Source organism: Oncorhynchus nerka, linkage group LG7 (genome assembly GCF_034236695.1).
Source record: "Oncorhynchus nerka isolate Pitt River linkage group LG7, Oner_Uvic_2.0, whole genome shotgun sequence".
NCBI classification, from domain to species: domain Eukaryota; kingdom Metazoa; phylum Chordata; class Actinopteri; order Salmoniformes; family Salmonidae; genus Oncorhynchus; species Oncorhynchus nerka.
Window position 1 is genome coordinate 54,771,446 of NC_088402.1, and position 18,336 is coordinate 54,789,781.

General features: G+C 45.2%; 1 protein-coding gene across 1 annotated transcript; it reads right to left on the reverse strand.

The window, feature by feature from the left end:
• Nucleotides 1–1,312: 1,312 nt before the first annotated feature.
• On the reverse strand, nucleotides 1,313–15,615 carry dalrd3 (DALR anticodon binding domain containing 3). The gene is made up of 13 exons (XM_029664103.2): nucleotides 15,247–15,615; nucleotides 13,824–14,128; nucleotides 13,323–13,633; nucleotides 12,981–13,039; nucleotides 12,382–12,483; nucleotides 8,178–8,242; nucleotides 7,933–7,991; nucleotides 7,144–7,226; nucleotides 6,590–6,716; nucleotides 3,496–3,554; nucleotides 2,721–2,834; nucleotides 2,149–2,217; nucleotides 1,313–1,819 (listed from the first exon to the last, which is right to left on the reverse strand). The coding sequence occupies exons 1-13, from the start codon at nucleotides 15,475–15,477 to the stop codon at nucleotides 1,700–1,702; spliced, it is 1,704 nt and encodes a 567-aa protein (XP_029519963.1). The 5' UTR covers nucleotides 15,478–15,615; the 3' UTR covers nucleotides 1,313–1,699.
• Nucleotides 15,616–18,336: the final 2,721 nt, after the last annotated feature.

An 18,336-nucleotide genomic window follows, 5' to 3' on the forward strand; every position in this document is an offset into this window, starting at 1 on the left:
CCCAGGTCGTTGCTGCAAATGAGATTGTGTTCTCAGTCAACTTACCTGGTAAAATAACGGATAATTTTTAAAATTTATTTGACATTTATTTAACCAGGCAAGTCAGTTAAGAACAAATTCTTATTTTCAATGACAGCCTAGGAACAGTGGGTTAACTGCCTGTTCAGGGGCAGAACGACAGATTTGTACCTTGTCAGCTCGGGGGTTTGAACTCGCAACGTTCCGGTTACTAGTCCAACGCTCTAACCACTAGGCTACCCTGCCGCCCCAAAAGGAGCATGGTGGCACACCGCGGGTGAGAGACGGACACCGGTTAAGAGAGAGAAGGAAGACCGAGCAATTTCTTTGATATATTTGTTTTTGCGGACTAATGCCCCCCCTGTCTCTGTGTCAATCTCTGCACGCTCAACCCAACACCCCACGGTTTACCACAATATATATATATATATATATATATATAATACTGACACAGCCAGTTCCAATGAAATATATATATTTGTATTATTCAAGTAGGAGGGGAAGGGAGAAGGGGACAGTAAATGGCTCATGGTGGCCAGGAGCAATATCTAGTGATGAGGACAGGGGCAGTGCTTACACTGTGTACATACAGTGTGTGTAAATACTGTATCTATGGCTCTAGGGCAGTGTCTGTTAGCGGAATAGTGTCTATGGTATCGTAGAAGGGAAGACCGAAGACAGGCAGATGTTCATTGTTTCAAAGGCAGTGAGGGTCTCTGGTAGATGCTGCATCTGTGGTGCATCAGAGATACTGGTGATACGTCTGGGGAGACCAAGGCTTCACACAGGGGTGCAAATTATCTCTACAGTTTCTTTCATCAACAGTAAATAGACTGGGTGTAATACCAGGTGTATGTCACATATACATAAGAGGACTGGGGGGGATAAAAGCCTAATAGCTACAGTACAGTAGTAAAAGTGACATTTATATGTGTATTTCATGTAGGGGATAGGCTAGTGATAATTTACGGCAGTTATTAGGCCTTATATAGTTGGAGTATTTGGGGGCATTTGTTGGGGCTACAGTTGGGGTATTTTGGGGGCATTTGTTGGGGCATGTTGGGGGCTACAGTTGGGGTATTTTGGGGGCATTTGTTGGGGCATGTTGGGGCTACAGTTGGGGTATGTTGGGGCTACAGTTGGGCTATATTCGGGGCTACAGTTGGGGTTATATTCGGGGCTACAGTTGGGGCTATAGTTGGGGCTATATTCTGGGCTACAGTTGGGGCTATATTCGGGGCTACAGTTGGGGCTATATTCGGGGCTACAGTTGGGGTATGTTGGGGCTATTGGGGCTATATTCGGGGCTACAGTTGGGGCTATATTGGGGCTACAGTTGGGGTATGTTGGGGCTATATTCGGGGCTACCGTTGGGGCTATATTTGGGGCATGTTGGGGCTATATTCGGGGCTACAGTTGGGGTATGTTGGGGCTATATTCGGGGCATGTTGGGGCTATATTCGGGGTATGTTGGGGCTATATTCGGGGCTACAGTTGGGGCTATATTCGGGGCTACAGTTGGGGCTATATTCGGGGCTACAGTTGGGGCTATATTCGGGGCATGTTGGGGCATGTTGGGGCTACAGTTGGGGCTATAGTTGGGGCTACAGTTGGGGTATGTTGGGGCTACAGTTGGGGTATGTTGGGGCTATATTCGGGGCTACAGTTGGGGTATTTTTGGCTATAGCTGCCGGATGGGAGGAAGGTGAAGAGTATCCAACGCGCGATGATAGAGCTCTCTCAGTGCTCTCAACAACTGCAGCCGACAGAACATCTGATTGAAGAGGTGAGGCAACGGCTCCTTTAGAGAAGGGAAGAGAGGGGGACAGAGAGAGAGAGAGAGAGACAGATTGAGGTTAAATGTTATGGACTATACTATGAACTTTAGTCCGTTTAAATCCAAGTCAGCTGTGCTTTCTGCCAGTACGCCATGTTTTCAGGCCTGGTATGAATGACCCGAGGCTATAAACACATGGATCTCTGTGTGTCAAACAATAGGGGGCATCACACATGCAAACATTTATTTAGTTCTACATACTGCGAGACACATGCTCTAACAGTGTACTGTCCACTAACTCTAACCTAATTTAACTACCAGACAGACAGAGGTAAAATGGCTGGTTTACTCACCCCAAGGACGTGGACTCTGTTGTAATAGGAGCTAAAATCCTTACTGAGAGACACCAGGAACTTGCAGATCTGGGAGACACATTGCACACGCATTAAACATACATTGAATGAGCATTCATTCACCTATATCAACTAGGACCGGGACGATACCAGTATCGCGATACTCGTTAGTATCGTAGCAAGGAAACTAAACATGAAGCGGAAGGAAACTAAACATGAAGCGGAAGGAAACTAAACATGAAGCGGAAGGAAACTAAACATGAAGCGGAAGGAAACTAAACATGAAGCGGAAGGAAACTAAACATGAAGCGGAAGGAAACTAAACATGAAGCGGAAGGAAACTAAACATGAAGCGGACCAAACTTCTTCAGGAAAACGGCGCTAATGTTGGAAACAAACATCGTTATGTTGTCATCCAGAGTCACATTTATTTATTTTCCAAGTTACAGCACACACTATTTGACATACTGCAGGTTTATAAAGGGTCAAAGAGTTTGGTCTGCTTTGTGTTTTCATTTTTGCCATCAACTGATATTTCAATACACTACAAATATATCCTTTTAAAACCTCACCTGTTCAGTCTTCAGGTTCACTCTGGCCCCTCCATCACACTCCAACGCCTGTCCTGATTGGTCGAGAAGCTCAGAGAATGGAATGAGGTAATTGAACAGAAGAAGCCACTCCCCCTGTGAAACAGAAAGAGAGACACAGTCTCTAGAGGACCTAAGTAGAAATTAAACACAGATATTCACAAAGCGTCTCGGAGTAGAAGTGTGATCTAGGATCAGGTATCCTATCAGGATCAGGTATCCACCATCTAGTCCATCTAGTTATGACCTAAAAAGGTCAAACTGAAAATATCTATTTTTTTACCTCCAATTTCATGGTATCCGATTGGTAGTTACAGTCTTGTCTCATCGCTACTACTCCCGTACAGACTTGGGAGAGGCGACGGTTGGGAGCCATGCGTCCTCCGAAACACAACCCAACCAAGCCGCACTGCTTCTTGACACAATGCCCACTTCACCCGGAAGCCAGCCGCACCAATGTGTCGGAGGAAACACCATACACCTGGCAACCGTGTCAGCGTGCACTACGCCCGGCCCGCCACAGGAGTCTCTAGTGCACAATGGGACAAGGACATCCCTGCCGGCCAAACCCGACTCTAACAATTGTACGCCACCCCATGGGTCTCCCGGGTGCGGCCGGCTGCGACAGAACCTGGACTCGAACCCAGAACCTCTAGTGGCACAGCTAGCACTGCGATGCAGTGCCTTAGACCACTGCACCCCTCGGGAGGTCCCAGGTCAAACTGATCCTTGATCAGCACACCTACTGTGGGCCTACCTCTTCTTTTAGAGCTGAGAAGTCCAACTGGGAGCCCTCTGGGATTTCAGGGTAAAGTCCTGTGGGAGGCAAATACATGGGAACTGAACATCCACCGTGACAATAAACACATAGTACAATCAAGGTTGTTTATATTGCTTGGTGTGGACTAGTACTCATATACAACATGGTAGTTTGTGGTCCTGTGTGGCTCAGTCGGTAGAGCATGGCGTTTGCAACATCACGGGTCGTGGATTCGATTCCCGCTGGGGCCACGAACACACAAAATGTATGCACATATGACTAAGTCGCTTTGGATAAAAGCTTCTGCTAAATAGTATGTAAATATGGTTCACGGCGTCGTGGCTGAACAACATCAACATACAGCTGGCTGGTTATACGATGTACCGGCAGGATAGAACAGCGGCGGTCTATGTACTTTTTGTAAAAAAAAACAGCTGGTGCACGATATCTAAGGAAGTCTCGAGCTATTGCTCGCCTGAGGTAGAGTATCTCATGATAAGCTGTAGACCACATTACCTACCGAGAGAGTTTTCATATATATTCTTTGTAGCTGTTTACATACCACCACAGTCAGAGGCTGGCACTAAAGACAGCATTGAATGAGCTGTATTCCACCATAAGCAAAAAGAAAACGTTCACCCAGCACTCCTAGTAACCGGGGACTTTAATGCAGGGAAACTTAAATCAGTTTTACCAAATTTCTATCAGCATGTTAAATGTGCAACCAGAGGGAAAAGAACTCTGTACCACCTATACTCCACACACAGAGATACATTCAAAGCTCTCCCTCGCCCTCCATTTGGCAAATCTGACCATAATTCCATCCTCCTGATTCCTGCTTACAAACAAAAACTAAAGCAGGAAGCACCAGGGACTAGATCAATAAAAAAGTGGTCAGATGAAGCAGATGTTAAGCTACAGGACCGTTTTGATAGCACAGACTGGAATATGTTCCAGGATTCTTCCAATGGCATTGAGGAGTACAGCATATCTGCCACTGGCTTCATCAATAAGTGCACTGATGACGTCGTCCCCACAGTGACCGTACGTACATACCCCAACCAGAAACCATGGATTACAGGCAGCATCCGCACTGAGCTAAAGGCTAGAGTTGCCGCTTTCAAGGAGCGGGAAATCCCTCTATGCCCTCCGACGAACCATCAAACAGGCAAAGCGTCAATATAGGACTAAGATCGAGTCGTACTACACCGGTTCCGACGCTCTTTGGATGTGGCAGGCCTTGCAAACCATTACAGACTACAAAGGGAAGCACAGCCGAGAGCTCACCAGTGACACAAGCCTACCGGACAAGCTGAACTACTTCTATGCTCGCTTAGAGGCAAATAACACTGAAACATGCATGAGAGCACCAGCTGTACCGGAAGACTGTGTTATCACCCACTCCGCAGCCGATGTAAGACCTTTAGACAGGTCAACATTCACAAGGCCGCAGGGCCAGACAGATTACCAGGATGTGTACTGCGAGCATGTGCTGACCAACTAGCAAGTATCTTAACTGACATTTTCAACCTCTCCCTGTCCAAGTCTAATACCAACATGTTTCAAGCAGACCACCATAGTGCCTGTGCCCAAGAATACTAAGGTAACCTGCCTAAATGACTACCAATCCGTAGCCCTTACGTCTGTAGCCATTAAGTGCTTTGAAAGGCTGGTCATGGCTCACATCAACACCATCATCCCAGAAACCCTAGACCCACTCCAATTAACATACCGCCGCAATAGATCTACAGATGATGCAATCTCGATTGCACTCCACACTGCCCTTTCGCACTTGGACAAAAATAACACCTATGTGAGAATGCTATTCATTGACAACAGCTCAGCGTTCAACACCACAGTGCCCTCAAAGCTCATCAATAAGCTAAGGACCCTGGGACTAAACACCTCCCTCTGTAACTGGATCCTGGACTTCCTGACGAGCCGCCCCCAGGTGGTAAGGGTAGGTAACAACACATGCGCAACGCTAATCCTCAACACAGGGGCCCCTCAGGAGTGTGTGCTCAGCCCCTCCTGTACTCCCTGTTCACTCATGACGGCACGGCCAGGCACGACTCAAACACCCTCATTAAATTTGCCAACGACACAACAGTGGTAGGCCTGATCACCGACAACAACAAGGCAGCCTATTGGGAGGTCAGAGACCTGGCTGTGTGGTGCCAGGACAACAACCTCTCCCTCAACGTGATCAAGACAAAGGAGATGATTGTGGACTACAGGAAAAAGAGGACTGAGCACACCAGGAGACTAAAAATATTTGGCATGGGTCCTCAGATCCTCAAAAGGTTCTACAACTGCACCATCGAGAGCATACTGGTTGCGTCAATGCCTGGTATTGCAACTGCTCAGCCTCTGACCGCAAGGCACTACAGAGGGTAGTGTGAACAGCCCAATACATCACTGGGGCCAAGCTTCCTGCCATCCAGGACCTCTATACCAGGTGGTGTCAGAGAAAGGCCCTAAAAATTGTCAAAGACTCCAGCCACCCTAGTCATAGACTGTTCCCTCTGCTACCGCACGGCAAGCAGTACCGGAGCGCCAAGTTTAGGTCCAAAAGGCTTCTAAACAGCTTCTACCCCCAAGCCATAAGACTTCTGAACATCTAATCAAATGGCTACCCCCCCCCTCCCCTCAACACCACTGACACACTCTGTTGTCATCTATGCATAGTCACTTTAATTAACTCTACCTACATGTACATACTACCTCAACTAACCGGTGACACCACACATTGACTCTGTACCGGCACCCCCCTGCTCTTTAATTACTTGTTACTTTTTTGATCTCTTATTCGTATCTGTATTTTTTGTAACTGCACTGTTGGTTAGAGCCTATAAGTAAGCATTTCACTATAAGGTCTACTACAGCTGTTGTATTCGGCGCATATGACTAATACAACTTGGATTGATTTGATATTGGTAGTGTATGTACAACTGTGTGGTTCCGTTGGCTGTGGAGGTGTTAGATTGTGGTTGGACTAGAAATATACAGTACCGTGAGTCACTACAGATAAGCCAGTCAGTCACGTCTACTAAATGACCATATCATCATCGTGTTGCCTTGCGTGTCTCACCCTTCTCCATGCCTCGCTCGTAACTGTCAAAGAGGGTGTGGAGCCGAGCACAGTTGTACATGACAAAGACTCCGCCTCTGGGGCCTTTGGTGGACACACTGCCTTCCCTCTGCACGTCCAGGGTGACCTGTGTGTTAAAACAGTTGTCAGTCTGACAGTCAGCTCTGACTCAACACAACACCAGCCAGGCACAAGCCCCCTGGAGAGCAAGGTAGGCCAGCACGCTACCAGTTCACACACACACACACATGATTATCGGTGTGTACAACTGCACACACACACACACACATAAACACAATGCCCACTTAACCCGGAAGCTAGCCGCACCAATGTGTCGGAGGAAACACCATAGACATGGCGAACGTGTCAGCATGCACAATGCCCGGCACGCCACAGGAGTCGCTAGTGCACAATGGGACAAGGACATCCCTGTCGGCCAAGCCCGACCCGAACCCGGACAATTGTGCGCCACCCCATGGGTCTCCCGGTCGCGCCCGGCTGCAACAGAGCCTGGACTCGAACCCAGAATCTCTAGTGGCACAGCTAAGACTCACCGGGCTCATATGGACCGTTGAGAGCAGCTCAAACCTCACAGTGGCTGAGGTCATGACCTTGATGATGTCATCCCAAGTCTGGCCTGGAAAATGATTTGGAGTATTAAGGAAAGAAATCACATACCCTAATCAGTCGTGGAAAAAGTACTCAAATGCTCTACTTGAATAAAAGTAAAGATACCCTAATAGAAAATGACCCAGTAAAATAGTACTTGAGTAAAAGTCTAAACATATTTGGTTTCAAATATACTTAAGTATCAAAAGTAAATGGATTTGCTAAATAAACATAAGTATCAAAAGTAAAAGTCTTAATTCATTCAAATTTCTTATATTATATTATGCAAACCAGAAGGCACCATTTTCTTGTTTTTTAAAATTGATTTACGGATAGTCAGGAGCCCACTCCAACACTCAGACATTAATTTACAAACAAAGCATTTATGTTTAGTGAGTCCGCCAGATCAGAGGCAGTAGGGGTGACCAGGGATGTTCTCTTAGGTGAATTGGACCGTTTTCCTGTCAAAATGTAACGAGTGCTTTTGGGTGTCAGGGAAAATGTATGGAGTAAAAAGTACATTATTTTCTTTAGGAATACAGTGAAGTAAAAGTTCTCAAAAACATAAATAGTAAAGTACAGATACCCCCCAAAACTACTTAAGTAGCACACTAAAGTATTTTTACTTAAGTACTTTTCACCACTGCCTAATCATACAAATCAGTGTGTCTCATACACATTAAAAAGTACACACGCGTTACAAAGTGCACTTCAGACAAATTGAGCACACTCACCTTCGACTTGTTCTCCGTACTTCATCTCTGAGGCCTCCTTCATCTGCACTCTTCTCAGTCTATAGGACAGGGGCGAACAAAGACCCGATGAGACAGACGCACATACAGAGGCTCGAGGAGATCTGAAGAGACTACATTTGAGATGTGAAAAGACCACCTCCATGCAGACGGTGGAGAACAGTGATATACTTAGTTGCTGGGGACTAAAGAGAAATCAAATGGATAAAACTAGATGTAGTTCTTACTGGAGATACTGGGCCGCACTGAGGTGACTTCCAGGAGTCTTCACTGGTCCACAAACTAGATGCCTCTGAGAAACAGAAAGCGGTAAAACTGGTTCCCTCATAATGTATCTGGTTGCAGCCGGTTGAGAGACTGTTTTGTGGATGCATAAAGCAATATTGTCAACAGTTTTACATTTGAGTAATTTAGCAGACGCTCTTATCCGGCGCAACTTACAATTAGTGCATATCTTAAGATGGCAAGGTGAGACAACAACCCATCACAATCGTTTTAAGTACATTTTCCCCTCAACAAAGTGTTTAAAATCAGCAAAGTCCGTGCTATTAGAACCAGTGCCTTCTTCTTTCGTTTTGGAGGGGCGCCTTGAGTTATTTAAAGCTGCATTATGCAGAAATTACGCCCTCATTTCCTGGTTGCTAAAATTCTAATAGTTCGCCTAATTTTAGTTCATGTGACAAAACAATCAACTATAGTGTAGAGAACCATTGTAACATCTAAAACGCTGTGAAATCTATTTATATAACGCAAAATATTGTTTGAAGCTAGTGTACAAAACCGAAAGTAAAAGACACAAAAACTAAACTTAAGAACTGGCAGCATAAAAATAGCGCACATAAAGCAGATCTACTGCTTCTTAGACTTGCTTTCAATGAGAATGACAGATCTACAACACACATTTCTATGTGAATTTGGTTGGGTCGCCCAATAAGTTACATATTTTAGCTTTAAAAAGGTACTCTTCAAAGAGGTCGGGTTTCAGACGTTTTCCCCTTTACTTTAGGGGGAAGCTTGTTCCACCATTGGGGTGCCAGGACAGAGAAGATCATTGACTGGGCTGAGTGGGAGCTGCCAAGAGACCAGAGGTGGCAGAACGGAGTGCTCCTGTTGGGGGTGTAGAGTTTTGAGCATATCCTGAAGGTAAGGGAGGTTCCTCTTGCTGCTCCATAGGCAAGCACCAGGGTCTTGAAGATGATGCGAGCTTCCACTGAAAGCCAGTGGAGTGTGCGGAGGAGCGGGGTGACATGGGAGACCTTAGGAAGGCTGAACACCGGCCGGGCTGCAGCATTCTGGATCATTTGCATGGGTTCGAAACATGAAAAGCTGAATGTAAAGAAGTGCACATAATTTCAAATAGGATTACTAAACAGCACTCTAAATAGGTCAGGAGCCAGACAGGGAGCCTAAGAAGGAATTATTTAGGCTCTATTATTTCAAGGCTTTTGCCTACAAATAAATACACAGTGAAGCATTTGCGAGTGTGACAATAGGCTGGTAGGGACATAAAGCGCTCACCATTTTAAACAACATTTTGTTGTGTTAAATCATTGTAGTCTATATATTGCGCATATAGGCTGTGATTTACTTCAAATTAAATACAAATTAAATGAAAAATGACTTGTTAGTGCATTTGAATTCATTTTTAGAATACATTTTTAGGAACACGAGTTTGGCCAGTCTGTGGTTTCAGGCTTATGTGATGGTGCCTGGAGAGCCGGAGAGCAGCAGAGAATATCCTCTCCACACTTGTAGAGCCACTGGGGATGCTAAACACTCTTTTGGGCATTCTTGCCTGGCTGAGCAGAGATGCAGAGTTGTTTTTGTATTCCTTTTTCTATAAGTAGGCCTAAAGCTTTTTAGGCAAAATAACCCAATCAAAATGGAAAGCTCCTTGAACGTGAGAATATGCCAGGCCTCACGGGCCCAAAATCAATTATGGCCTAATGTATAGATAATAGAACAAAACATTTGCTAAACGTTTAAGAGATCTGATTTTTAGTTTAGAAATACTTCGCTACAATGACACACTTAGTTATCTACCCAGCTCGTTCCTTTCTTTTAGCATGTGCACGTAGTAAGTACAACCATCATGCTTTCAATATACGTGTCTTTTCAGATTCCACAATGATTATTTAGTTGTGGACACTACACCACCGCACTCCCTCTCTTTCTCTTGGTTCTCGTCTTTATAAGTCACCTTTGACTTTGCACCTGTGTGTTTTATCAGTTTCTTTATGGAAATATTTAGCGAACTACATGACATTAAGGGGTTATAGCAGCACACAAGTAGACTACAGATGCATGCTGGGCCGGGCATGCCCTGAGCTCGTGAAGTGAGCGCTACTGGATGGAAATTGGAGCGGGCGAGAAGACCGACGCTCCAGCCTTTGAGAATCTCGCTCCAGTCAAATTGGGCACGCTCCGCTCCAGCTCCGCCCATATACTCTGGTTTGATGGCACAAGCGGGGAGCCCAGCCAACAGAGTTGCAGTTGTCTTGACGGGAGATGTCAAATGCCTGGATTAGGACCTGCCCCACTTCCTGTGTGAGGAAAGGTCGGACTCTGCGGATGTTGTAGAGCATGAACCTGCAGGAGCGAGTCACTGCTTTGATGTTTGCAGAGAACAACAGGGAGTTATCCAGGGTCACGCCAATGTTCTTTGCACTCTGGGAGGGGAACACCTTGAAGTTGTCAAACACGTTCTGTCGAAGTTGAGCTTGAGGTGGTGGGCCGACATCCAAGCTGAGATGCGTTTCGCCACCTGGGTGTCAGAAGGGGGGAGTATATGAGTGTCATCTGCGTAGCAATGCAATCCAGGAGTGTGCAGAGTCTGAGACGGCCAACCCTGAGAGGGTGGGAAGGAGGATCCACGGTGTCGAAGGCAACGGATCGATCTAGGAGGATAAGAACAGAGGAGAGAGAGTCAGCTTTGGCAGAGCAGACACAGAGGAGAGCGGTCTCAGTTGAGCGAGCGAGCGACCTTGAAAAATGACTCGTTAAGGGTCAAGAAGATCGTTCTGAGAGAGACAACAAGAGAGTTGGTCAGAGACAGAACAATCAAGTGTTTTGGAAAGAAAAGAAAGAAGGGATTACCGGTCTGTTGTTTTTGACGTCAGAGGAGTCGAGTGTTGGCTTCTTGACTCTGGCCATCTTAAAGTCAGATGGGGAAACGGTCAGGGATGAGTTCATGAAGGAAGTGAGGAATGGGAGAAGGTCTCCAGGGATGGTCTGGAGAAGGGACGAGGGGATGGGGTCAAGTGGGCAGGTTGTCGGGTGGCCGGACATGACTCGTGGCAGGAAGAGAGAAGGGAGAAAGAGGTCAAGGCGTCAGGTAGTTCTGTGGGGCCAGTGGGCTCAGTAGGCTGAGTGAATGAGGAGCGGATGTCGTCAACCTTCTTTTCAAAGTCGACCACAGAGAGGGAGGGAAGTGGAGGATTAAGGAGGGAGGAGAAGGTGGAGAATAGTTTCCCAGGGTTGGAAGCAGAAGCTTGAAATTTAGAGTGATAGAAACTTGGTAGGCATCGGCTGATCCTCAAGAGTAAGCACTTGGTACTTGGATCAGTCATCAAAACAAATGTATTGGTGCATCCAGTGGAGAAAGTCGATTTCATTTCTTCCCAGTACAGGACATCCTATGCATACACGTGCTTGCATGGGAGGAACAGTAACGACATGTCATTTAGCTGTGAAAATGTCTTACCTTTTCATCCGATTGTCAAACAATTCACTTTAAAAAGTAGGCTTCCTGCGCACATTCGTCCGGCTTAATTCCAGCATCAAAAACAGTGCGCTGTGCACCCGCCATTTGGTGAATGGAAAGGGACGTCTCTAAAAACACCAAAAAGTATAATGTCATTCTGTGATTGTCATTAGGGACACAATTCACAGCCTGAATTGATTGATGTGTCCACTGTTGTCCGAGCGGTTCTCAGTCTCGGCAGCCAGTCATCTCTGCCTTGGCAAAATGTTTGTGTTCATCTCCAACCACACTGCATTTTGAAGCGTATATACCACCCGTTTTCAAGACTATTCGCTCCTTTCTCATGCGGCTGACACGCCGTAATGATAAATGATTGTGAAATAGCCTAGTTTTCTTTCCATCTTTGTTTTAATTATTGTGATAGTCTCATATTTTACCGGTAAGCTGTTTCGACACTATTTATTTTGCCGGTACTCTGTACTTTCACCCCTGCGTGCACATCTATTGGTTAGTATGGTGAACAGTGGAGGCTGCTGAGGGGAAGACGGCTTATAAAAATGGCTGGAACGGAACAAATGGATTTGCATCAAACACATAGAAACCATGTGTTTGATGTATTTCATACCATTCCATTGATTCCCCTCCAGACATTGCCACGAGCCCGTCCTTCACAATTAAGTACAGATCACCATTATGTGGTAGTTAATGTGTCGTTGTGTCAAACAAACCTGTGTCACTGTTGCACCGCTGGCTCTCCATAGCATCGCTATCTGCTGCTGACGGAACTCATCCTGACAGGAAGTGACATGTACCACGGTTGCTGTGGATACCTAGGTCAATAAGAGATGTGAAAACCTAACATGAGACGTTATAGTAGTCCACGGCCATAGATATAGTATTACTATAGTAGTACACGGCCATAGATATTGTATTACTATAATACTACACGGCCATAGATATAGTATTACTATAGTAGTACACGGCCATAGATATTGTATTACTATAATAGTACACGGCCATAGATATAGTATTACTATAGTAGTACACGGCCATAGATATTGTATTACTATAATAGTACACGGCCATAGATATAGTATTACTATAGTAGTCCACGGCCATAGATATAGTATTACTATAGTAGTCCACGGCCATAGATATAGTATTACTATAATAGTACACGGCCAAAGATATACTATTACTATAGTAGTACACGGCCATAGATATAGTATTACTATAGTAGTACACGGCCATAGATATAGTATTACTATAGTAGTACACTGGTAAAGCTTGATGTTTAAAGCGTTGGGGAAAAGAAAGCTTGACTCACTGTGCAGTCTGCAGTAGCCCTGTCCAGTTGGGCCAGATGAGACACACTGTCTCGTTGCACTGAGGACAAAAATCACATGAATTATGTTACAGACAGTCCTTAAGTCAAATCTATAATGGACTGTTAAGCTATGGAGGCTTTATTTCCCTCGGCTACATTACAGTAAGTTTCACATCTAAAGGCGCCATGTTATAGACTTACTTCCATATGAGATAATTCCATTGTATTGACCAATTTGACCCAAACCTTCTGTCTTTGCCAATGAATGTGTTAATCACAGGTTAACACGTTTACAACCAATCCCCAAGTCCTAACCTAGGTCAAAGATCCTTCATGTCTCACCTGTACAGGTACCCAGGCTGGGGTCATACCCTGGCAGCTGCTCCTCCTGAAACACCCTCTTCAAGTTCACCCTGAGCGTCCCCCACTCCTTCTCTCCCTCCATCTTCTTTCCTTCACTCTCTCGCCTTCCTCCATTCCTCGTCTCCTCTCTTTCTTTGTACGGGGAATTCTGTAAAGCCTCCAACATCTTCTCCTCCCTCTCGTCATTGGTCCAGCTGACCGGCACTGACGGCCAATCGACGCCAAGTATTCGGAGGAAGACGATGATGTTGCTATCTTCAGGCAGCACAGGGCAGCAGGACACAGTAAACCTGAGAAAAACAGGGACGTTACCAACACTGATATATGATATGGTGATAATGCAAAACACTCTATACTCAGTATAACACATATTTAACCAAGACGGCACATACCGCAATGAACATACACAACACGGATACATACAATGTACTGGACAGTGACATAATGCCAGATGAGTTATCAAGCCATGTCCTAACTCACCCCTGTCTCCTCAGTAGCGCCCCTAAGTGGTCAGTCAGCAGCACGGTGCGTAGTTGCCCCAGCGTGAGTGTGTCCGGGGAGGGTAAATTGGGTTTGGGGTGAAGGGCCGGGCAGTTGAGCACCACACCCCCCTGTCTCTGGCTAGGAGGCTTCAGGTACGCCGACACTCCACTCAGGACCTTCTGAAACGCGGCAATCCGGTCAACCCGCACCCTCAGCCCCTCTCCCATGACCTCCCCACCAGCCACAGGGAGAACCCCACACCCTTTCAGGGACAGCACTCTACCCATCACTGCTGGGGGAACCTAGACACAAACACATCACACTTACATACTGTCTATGGATAGCAGACAGTTCTTCTCAAATTCAGTCAAAAACAATACTGGAGCAGTAGTAGCCTTCTGCCTTCAGTGGGATAGACCTAATTTGCCTACTGCATGAGTCTGTTCGTGTTCTCCTGCTCAGACGTTGCTGGCATATGCCAGATCTTAAAATGCCTGGATAGGTAATTTATGTATCAGCTAACCACATCATATGATATAGCAATCTGGTGCCCGACGGCACAGTCGATGACGTGGCACGCATGCAACGTCTGACCAGGGAATGCAACCATGCAACTACTTTGGTCACGATCCTCTGCTCAGACTTTGCATGCATCAACCAATGGTTGAGTTCCACGTCATCGACTGTCATCGACTGACAGATTGCTATAACATATGATGTGGTTTTCTGATACATTAAATACCTATCCAGATTTGGCATGCGTCAGCAACGGGTTTCCATTAGTTACCACAGTCACAAAGCCAAAATGTTCTATCATAAAAGTGTATGAAAACAAACACTTCGTTTTTTGGTCTTAATTTAAAGTTAGGCATAACATTAGCAGTGTGGTTAAGGTTAGGTTGGAAATCACACTTTAAGAAAGAGAAATTGTACAAATAGGCGGGATTTATTACTTTGTGGCTGTGACCTCGCAAAGTCTTGGCGATGCCATGCAAACATCGTCTCGCGAGATGATAGACCCCATGTAAAAACACGGTGCCACATTTTGCTGTGAGTGACCCACATTAGATTTGTCCAGTCAGGGGTTAATAATTTTTGCCGCAGGGTTTAAATGTTATGTCGACGAGGACAATGTCAACGGTCTCAAATATGAAAACGTATTAATTCCATTTTGTTCACAATCATCAAGTGGATGTTGAAGATAGGTCGGGGTAAAATAATTAGCCTCCACATCTCTCAAGACTCTTCAACCTGTCAAAATGAAAAGCGTGTGCTGTCAACTGTGTGTGTGTCTGTCTGTCAACCCATGCGTTATAAGCAGTGTATCCAACTGCAAATAATTCAAAGGAAAAATATAATGGGGTTCAAATGAATTGAATTAAATAATAATATTAAGAAGCTAGCTATTTAGCACACCGACCTGTCCGTCTGCATAAAGCGTATTCAGCACCGTAGTGGGTGACAAGAAATCCCTGTTTTGGAGATTCTTAGCGCTGCTTTCTTTAAACCAAAGCTTCTCCGGCTCACTCGAGATTCTGTCACTGCTACCCTGACCGGCATCGGGAACATTTTCAGGCTCTCCCCGTAGTGCGGAGCCCAGAGCTTGGACGGTACGGGTGATCCGAAACGGTGTCTCGTCAATGTTCTCCATCACTAACTCACAACCTAATCATCACTTCAACTGAGCTAAATGGTATAGTAATCATTTGTGTTTATGACAGCTAACTTTTCAAATAGACAAAACATTTGTTCCTCTGCTCTAGTCGATCGATCTCGTATTGGCTGTGAATGACTGCATGATAACCACAATGCGGAACTGTAGAGTGCAAATGTTGTTTCCCTGAGTCCCGTTTCCTTGTGAAGCAGGGCAAAAGCGCGAGTTTATGGCGCCATATTGTGTGTGGCAGTGTTGGCCTTTTAGCACAAGCTATGAAATTCATAGTAAATTAACTTTCATCAACAATGTTGGTAATTTAATGTTGATTCTGCAACTACGGGCACTTCTATGTCCTCGCAGTGATTTTATTTAAATTATTATAATTGTTATTCTTTATTTGTTAAGTTCACACTACAATCACCCCATACTTTTTCTTTCACACCTCTTTATCAAGTATTTCAGATGCATTTTATGTTTTGTTTTGCCCTTGTCCCTGACCCAGACTTTTGCGCTTCTACTATATTTTCCTATGAGAAAACATTATATAATGTGTAATTAATTAATGTTATCTACTAGAGGAAGATTACATTAAATCTATATCAATATGTATTGTGAGTATGCTCTTTATATTGTTTTTAAACCAAATATGTGGTGCCATTTCCACAACTGAGGACAAATTCCTCATTAATAAAGTTTTTTGAAGAGAATGTTAATTTAGTTACCATGGAAACATATTGTGACAGTGTATCACATGGCTGGTCATCTCCACTGCCTCTGATCAAGATGACTCACTAAACACAAGCTTTGTTTGTAAATTATGTAACCCTGGCTAACCATACATTTAAAAAAACTCGAAAATGGTGCCATCTGGTTTGCTTAATATATAAGGAATTTGAAATTATTTATACTTTACTTTTGATACTTAAGTATATTTTAGCAATTACAGACATATAGAAACCAAATTTTAAAAATGATCCTATACGATACCAGGAACATCTGCAAAAGACAGGGAGAAATACTGGAAATAAAAAGAGAAGGGAGAAGTGAAATCTATCTCTGAGCTTACAAAGCAGAACAAAGAAACAAGAGAAGGCAATGGAAATGCAACCAATGGAAAAGAAGACCGACTTTAAAGAGAACAGTTGCAATGTAGACCTACCTATCAGGTAACACATCACCTCAGTCACCAGGTGACCTGCAGCCAGAACATGAGGCCAACATACCTGCCCCTAACTTACCTGACACTGATGCACGCCCTGATACTCCTTCCTCATTGTCTGCAACATAAATGAGTAGTCGAATACTTGCTGGAAGGAAAAATGTTGGAAGAAGTCTCTCAAAAACATACAAAGATCTTTACATGTCAAATGTCAAACTTGATAATGCTTTGCGGAAAAGCTGAGAAATTCAAAAAAAGGTACGATCGACTGATGAAGAAACTGGTAAGACAAGATTCCACAAAGACAAAACAGCAAATGGAAGGAAACTCCAAAGAACCTGAGAAGGATTTTGTTTCAAATGCCATCATTGCAGAGTTAAAGCAAAAGTATCAACAAATTGACCAGTGCCAAGGACAAACAAGTGGCTTCAAAAATGCTCAGTGGCAACATCCTGAGAAAGTATGGCCTGGCCAATGCCGCAAACAGAAAAAGCAATGAGGGCAAATGAAAACAATACTCCAGGAAAAATCAGTGAAACAGAATTAGCACTGCCAGGCTCTGTCGCAACCGGCCGCGACCGGGAGGTCCGTGGGGCGACGCACAATTGGCCTAGCGTCGTCCGGGTTAGGGAGGGTTTGGCCGGTAGGGAAATCCTTGTCTCATCGCGCACCAGCGACTCTTGTGGCGGACCGGGCACAGTGCGCGCTAACCAAAGTTGCCAGGTGCAGGGTGTTTCCTCCGACACATTGGTGTGGCTGGATTCCGGGTTGGATGGCGCTGTGTTAAGAAGCAGTGCGGCTTGGTTGGGTTGTGTATCGGAGGACGCGTGACTTTCAACCTTCGTCTCTCCCGAGCCCGTACGGGAGTTGTAGCGATGAGACAAGATAGTAGCTACTAAAAACAATTGGATACCACGAAATTGAGGAGAAAAAGGGGTCAAATTCACACACACAAAAAAAAAGACAATGGGGGCGTGCTCGGTCCTCCTTTTCCTGTAGTCCACAATCCTCTCCTTTGTCTTGATTACGTTGAGGGATAGGTTGTTATTCTGGCACCACCCGGCCAGGTCTCTGACCTCCCTATCCGCTGTCTCAAAGTTGTCAGTAATCAGGCCTACAACTGTTGTGTCATCTGCAAACTTAATGATGGTGTTGGAGTTGTGCCTGGCCATGCAGTCGTGGGTGAACAGGAAGTACAGGACGGGATTGAGCACGCACCCCTGAGGGGCTCCAGTGTTGAGGATCAGCGTGGCAGATGTGTTGTTACCTACCCTCACCACCTGGGGGCGGCCCGTCAGGAAGTCCAGGATCCAGTTGCAGAGGGAGGTGTGTAGTCCCAGGGTCCTTAGCTTATTGATGAGCTTTGAGGGCACTATGGTGTTGAAGGCTGAGCTGTAGTCAATGATTAGCATTCTCACGTACGTGTTCCTTTTGTCCACATGGGGAAGGGCAGTGTGGAGTGCAATAGAGATTGCATCATCTGTGGATCTGTTTGAGCGGTATGCAAATGTGAGTGAGTCTATGGTTTCTGGAATAATGGTGTTAATGTGAGCCATAACCAGCCTTTCAAAGCACTTCATGGCTACGGACGTGAGTGCTACTGGTCTGTATTCATTTAGGCAGGTTACCTTAGTATTCTTGGGCACAGGGACTATGGTGGTCTGCTTGAAACATGTTGGTAGTACAGACTCAAT

Excerpts from the sequence above, each read along its gene's own strand:
- dalrd3 (XM_029664103.2), bottom strand. The coding sequence starts at position 15,477 with ATGGAGAACATTGACGAGACACCGTTTCGGATCACCCGTACCGTCCAA. Across the intron at positions 8,243-12,381 it reads GCGGTGCAACAGTGACACAG|AGGCATCTAGTTTGTGGACC; the intron begins GTTTGTTTGACA and ends TCTGTTTCTCAG. Across the intron at positions 7,227-7,932 it reads GTACGGAGAACAAGTCGAAG|GCCAGACTTGGGATGACATC; the intron begins GTGAGTGTGCTC and ends ATCATTTTCCAG.